This window comes from Populus euphratica, unplaced genomic scaffold, assembly GCF_000495115.2.
Source record: "Populus euphratica unplaced genomic scaffold, PopEup_1.0 scaffold310.1, whole genome shotgun sequence".
NCBI classification, from domain to species: Eukaryota; Viridiplantae; Streptophyta; class Magnoliopsida; order Malpighiales; family Salicaceae; genus Populus; species Populus euphratica.
In genome coordinates, this window is record NW_011500197.1 from 166,748 (window position 1) to 172,244 (window position 5,497).

Below are 5,497 nucleotides of genomic sequence, written 5' to 3' on the forward strand. Positions count from 1 at the left end.
GGACACAAGATTGCATCCCTTTTTTTTTTTCCTTTTTTTTTCCTCAGATTTTTCTTTTATTTCGCAGGTCATCTAGCAAGTAAAAGAAAATTGGGTTTGCCTGCTCCACAATGCCTCAAATCAAGGCAACGATCATGTAATTTGTGGGCTACTATTTTTCTATGCATAAATACTGAAAGAAAAATCATTAAGCAATGAAGGTTTAAAGAAAAGGAATCAAAGGGTAAAGAGTTGGTGCAAAATATTGAGGGATAAAAGTTTCGAAGGTTAGCTGTGATATTCAGTAGTGACATTTGAATAAATACAAAACATCATCCCCTAGTTTTAATAGTTCATGAAAGTTCAGTAGTGACATTTGAATAAATACAAATCATCCCCTAGTTTTAATAGTTCATGAAAGATTGCGGTTTCTCCTTTTTCTCCCATGGGGGTTTGGAACTACTCCAAAGCTGTGTGGTCTCCTGTGTGCTGGGATATTCTACCAATATATCATCTGTCTCGTGGTTTCGTCTCCTTTGCAGCCGATAGAGAATCTTACTCTAAAAATGATGACAGAAGACAGGGCCTGGCTTCCCATACGTTCTTGGTTGGTTAAAAACTTCCAAACATGCAGCTGAACACCTTCAAAGGAACACAAATACATCAAACATTGTATTGATCAATTGGATAAGAAAACCAAATTTGCAGAGAGAAGATTCCCTGTTATCTTTTGCAAAACTACTCAACGCAATTCAAAAACAATTTGTTAGTCTTGAGTATGCTACTCTACACACAATATTTTAGCTAACTGAATTAACATTGAGATTCAAGTTTCACAAGGAATACAAAATGAACACAACCTAACTGACTGGCATGTCCTTCAAGAAAAAGAATTGATAAAGAGTATCACCTTGTCATCATGTTCACATTGCTGAAACGCCTTCACTCCATAACTTTTTTCTTGCAATCAAAACTCGTTCTTCACTCAAGGAGAGAGCATCACTCCTTGGTTCAACCTCTGATAACCAACGATCCCACCTTAAGGCAATCACAAATTTTCGGATATAATTTATAATTAAGGGCTTGTCTCTTATTATGACAAACCCATCAGGCCTTAGAATCCGATCCATTTCAATTAATAGATCCTCCACACTGCACCCATGCTCCTGAATCTCAGAAAATACCCCCCAGGCATGAAGAAGATCGTATGTACGTGGGTATGTAGAAAATGCTTCACACCTATAAATTATATCATGTGGAAATCATTTAGAAACTCGAAAACAAGAGTGGCACAAATGAGAGAGCTTGGAAGAAGACGAGCACTATACAGTAGTTAAACACCATTTATTTGTTCAAGCGCACCATAGAGAAATTGATTAGCAGAAAGCAATCATGGATTAACATGGTATCTAGATAACTATATGGATAATCAATGCAAAATCCTTTTCAAATCCTAATTAAAACAGTCCTCCTACTTGAGCTACCAGGACAGCAACATACAGTGGAGAAAGTTAAGAGTGAGTCTCGGTTATGCTATGTCCCATTAGAATTCATATCATCACCCAGACAGGTGATTGGAGTTTTTGCGCAAAATCATTCCAAAAGTGAAACACAAAGTTCAAATTCTTTGCCTCTTAACAGCTTGTGCTAGAAACAAATATTTTGCTCTTCACCATAATACATGCATTACATAAATACTTTATTTTATGAGTCAATTTATTGTCAATGGATCAAGTTTCTTCAGACAAGACCAGTAATATTTTATCCACGATACATGAACAGAAAATAAGCTCTAGTTTATAGATACAGAGCAACCAGGATAGAGAACCTAGAAATCCTACATCAGTAAAAATTGTTGACACTGATACCAACGGTATATATATATATATATATATATAGGTTGGTTAAATGCATACCAATCATGAACTGTTCCAATTAAGCCACGATCGTAAATGATCTTTAATCTAGCAGACATGTTGACTGGAGCAACGTTCATCACCCAGACATCTGTATCTTTGAGAGCAGCACCAAAACCCCCAAGGTTTGAGTTCATATCCATGACATTTCTGAAGTAACTCTTCCGTACAACAGATTTCATCTGCTTCCAGTACTCATTCACTCTAAATTGCCAAATGTTCTGCACCACAGGAATATTTATTTGCTGAAAGATATCATAATAGTAAAAACAAGGGATTGTGGGGGTGGGCACTATATATCATTTTCTGCAATGCTATAAACTTGAAAAACCTACAGTGTCTTCATGGAATTGTTCAGGACTGACGCCAATGTCTTCCAACCGAGGGGGTGCTGCAGTAAGCCTCTTTGGCCAAGGAACTAGCCCGCTTCCTCTTTCCTTGTGCATCCCTGTGGATAAATGGCAAGTCTAAGAAACTGGAAAAAAGATTAACTGAAATGTTAAAAGGCTTAAAAACAGTGGCAAGTAAATTAGACTCTTAACAAGGTCATTAGAAAAAAGAAGAGCAGTAAACAGCATTTTCATAGTCATTTTTCAGGTATTAGGTGAAAACCAAAGAATCTATTCTCAAAATGCATCCACACTTCAACCCAGTCAAGGATATTGACTTTTCTTTCTTTATCTGGTTATATTACATCATATGGCCCAGTTATAGAGTATAATGTTTTAAATTATGTGTATGTTTATCTGAATGCCCAGTATCCAAACAAAGTTAGCAATTCCACCAAAGATGAGAGTATCAGCAAAAACAATTCAGTGACTTCTGCTCTGTCAATGTACACTCTATTGCTACTTACTTCCTGGGTAGGGGGCTATGCAGGCCTTCATGTGTACATTCCAAGTTGCATCTGGGTCATCACCAGTGCTGCATAGTGGGGGCTGTGTCCCAGGATCCCTCTTCAAGTAACAGCCATTACCCAATGGTTTTTGCCAAATAACAGTCTGATCTTTCTTCACAGCAACCCTCCAACACATTCTTCTTAAAAGGTCATGCATTGCATTCCAGATCCTTCGATTTTCTGGATCAAGTGCATAGGCTTCAGGAGAGGAGTAGGCAAAGTACCCTCCAGGTCTTAGTAATCTATCAAGTTCTAACAAGAGGATTCCATCTCTCTGGAGCCAATCAATACGGCATCGAGAACAATGAGCCAGTTCGAATGATCTGCTTGGATAAGGAAGTCTTTTAGTGCCTAAGACACCAAGAGTTGAAGGAATTCCTCTCTCCAGCGCAAACTGTATTTGATTCTCATGTACATCATTAGGTGCAATGGACATAGCTATTATGCTATGGGAAAGAAGATAAGCTCCAAAACTTGCAACTCCACAACCAACGTCAAGAACATTTCGGATATTCCCACCATTGTGAAGTTTATCGTTGGGAAATTTAAGCATCTGTACCAACAAAAAAATAAAACATAAGCTTGGTTAGACTCACTTTATAAACATTTAGGCGAACAAAACAGAAGATCAAGATATTGTATTACCCTAGCAAGAGAAACAATGTACTTATTTGCTCCATCATGAAAATGGGTTCCTCCACCAGGAAAATTTATCTTCTCCCCATTCACTACCATCCAATTCTGATCCGACTTCTCTTGCGCGAGATGTGTATGAGGTATATTTGCTTTCCAAACCTCATCTCTACTCTCCGGCCACCTTATAGGGATCTGGAATTCTAAAAATTGATTGATTTCGTCCAAATCAAAACTAACTGCAAAGCAAAAATTAAACAAACACATACACCAGCAAGAACACTCTCACAAACCTTGTAACCAATAGGAGGTGGTATTAGACAATTAAAACGCCGCTCCGGAGGGGGGCAATGCCTTTCATAATGCTCCATTAAAGTCAAATTTGGCTTCAATTTCAATTGGTAGATAAGGTTTCTATCCAAACATGGTATCAACTCTGAGTGCTTTATATCACAGATCTGTAATAGCCGACCAAAACACACAAAAATAAAAAATAAGTTGATCTAAAAATCATTACTTTCACAAACTTATAAAAACAAGAATGCATACTTTGACACAATTAAACGTTAACAAAATGCTCAAAAGAAAAAAAAAATACTTCGGCACAATTTAATGCTAACAAAACAATGCTTAACCACAAAATCAATCAAAACCCAGTTCATATTTGTTAGTAATTAATACGGAAAACGTACAGGAATGCTTTTGGGGACTTCTGGGTTATGTTCTTGGTCCTCGAACAAATCATCCAAATCCCGGGTATTCCCGCCGAGAACAGGATCCGTTCCGTCATGTTCGCCGTCAGATCTGGAGAGAGCAGGAACAAAAGAAGATCCATAGTACAAACAGAGCAAGCCCAGAAGAAAAATGAAGGCGATCAGAGCAGAGGTTATTTGCTTGGCAGTGTAAAGCTTTTCGTTTTTTTGCTTCATTTCTGAAGAAAATATCGGAGCCGTCGAATTCAGTTCGTCAAGGAGACGAGATATTTTTAGCAGTGGAGGAGATTTTCGCGGGGTTTGAGTAAAGCAAGAAAACCGGACATAAGACTGGACTGACTGTCTGGCTGGCTGACTGACTGGCTACTTCTAGTTCTTCAACCTTGTGTTGTGACTTGTGCAGTCTTCGAAGATTCTTGTTTGCTCCTTACTTCTTCTTTAGTATTATTTTCGGGAAACCTCAATTTATTCCCAAACCTATATATTTATTTTCGATTATATCTCAAACTTATAATATTTATCAATTTAAATCCTAAATGTTATGTATTTTATCAATTTTTTTCATAGTTTAAGCAAAGATTGTCAAAAATATATTTTTGACATAACACAAAAATTATAAAATAAATTTGAATTATAAAATGGTAAAATTATAAAGAATTTATTTATATATAGTTTAAGCATTTTAATTAAAAAAAATCATACATAGTTCAAGTATATTAAAATATATGGTTCAAATAAAATTTATACATAATCTAAGTAACTTTTTATTAACTAGTAATTAACAAATTTAAAATAAATAATCTACTGGTATGTTATGTAAACTAAAACAAGTTTCATTACTTTTATTTTTTTCATTATTCCTCAAACATTTATTAATATCATTAGCATCAAAAGAATTATTAGTGTCCCTACTATAATTCTTATCAATATCTATACCATGTTCTCATCCCACATCAAATTTATTACCAGAAAAAAAAAATTCTAGATGCCATAAGTTCAATAATTCAAGCATCAACTCAAATCACTTCTGTAATCAATCCAAACATAATATGATTCTAATTAATTTTTTGTAAACAAATTACGATAAGATATGTTAAAATCAACAATGATAACAAAACTCATTATAATATTCTTATTCAACAACTAAACAATTAAAATCCATGCATGACAGTGACACGATTAAAAGATTGATATCTTCTCATAAGTGTAGTAGTGTCGAAGTAATAAATAATCCGGCAAGACCAGGGTCGAATCATAGGGTGGTTAATTATATAAATTATAAACAATAATGATACAATAACAGAAATAATAATAATAATAATAATAATAATAATAATAATAATAATAATAATAATAAT

General features: G+C 35.0%; 1 protein-coding gene across 3 annotated transcripts; it reads right to left on the reverse strand.

Annotated features, from left to right (window-relative positions):
* Positions 1-491: 491 nt before the first annotated feature.
* Positions 492-4,558, reverse strand: LOC105111801 (S-adenosyl-L-methionine-dependent methyltransferases superfamily protein). 3 transcript variants are annotated; one of them, XM_011007255.1, is made up of 8 exons: positions 4,119-4,558; positions 3,720-3,884; positions 3,439-3,621; positions 2,752-3,346; positions 2,231-2,343; positions 1,896-2,116; positions 892-1,218; positions 492-624 (listed from the first exon to the last, which is right to left on the reverse strand). In XM_011007255.1, the coding sequence occupies exons 1-7, from the start codon at positions 4,353-4,355 to the stop codon at positions 903-905; spliced, it is 1,830 nt and encodes a 609-aa protein (XP_011005557.1). In that variant the 5' UTR covers positions 4,356-4,558; the 3' UTR covers positions 492-624; positions 892-902. The 3 variants fall into 3 exon arrangements, with proteins under 3 accessions (XP_011005557.1, XP_011005558.1, XP_011005556.1); XM_011007256.1 differs by having other exon boundaries at positions 492-613; positions 890-1,218; XM_011007254.1 differs by having other exon boundaries at positions 492-621; positions 890-1,218; positions 4,119-4,557.
* Between the last annotated feature and the right edge of the window lie 939 nt (positions 4,559-5,497).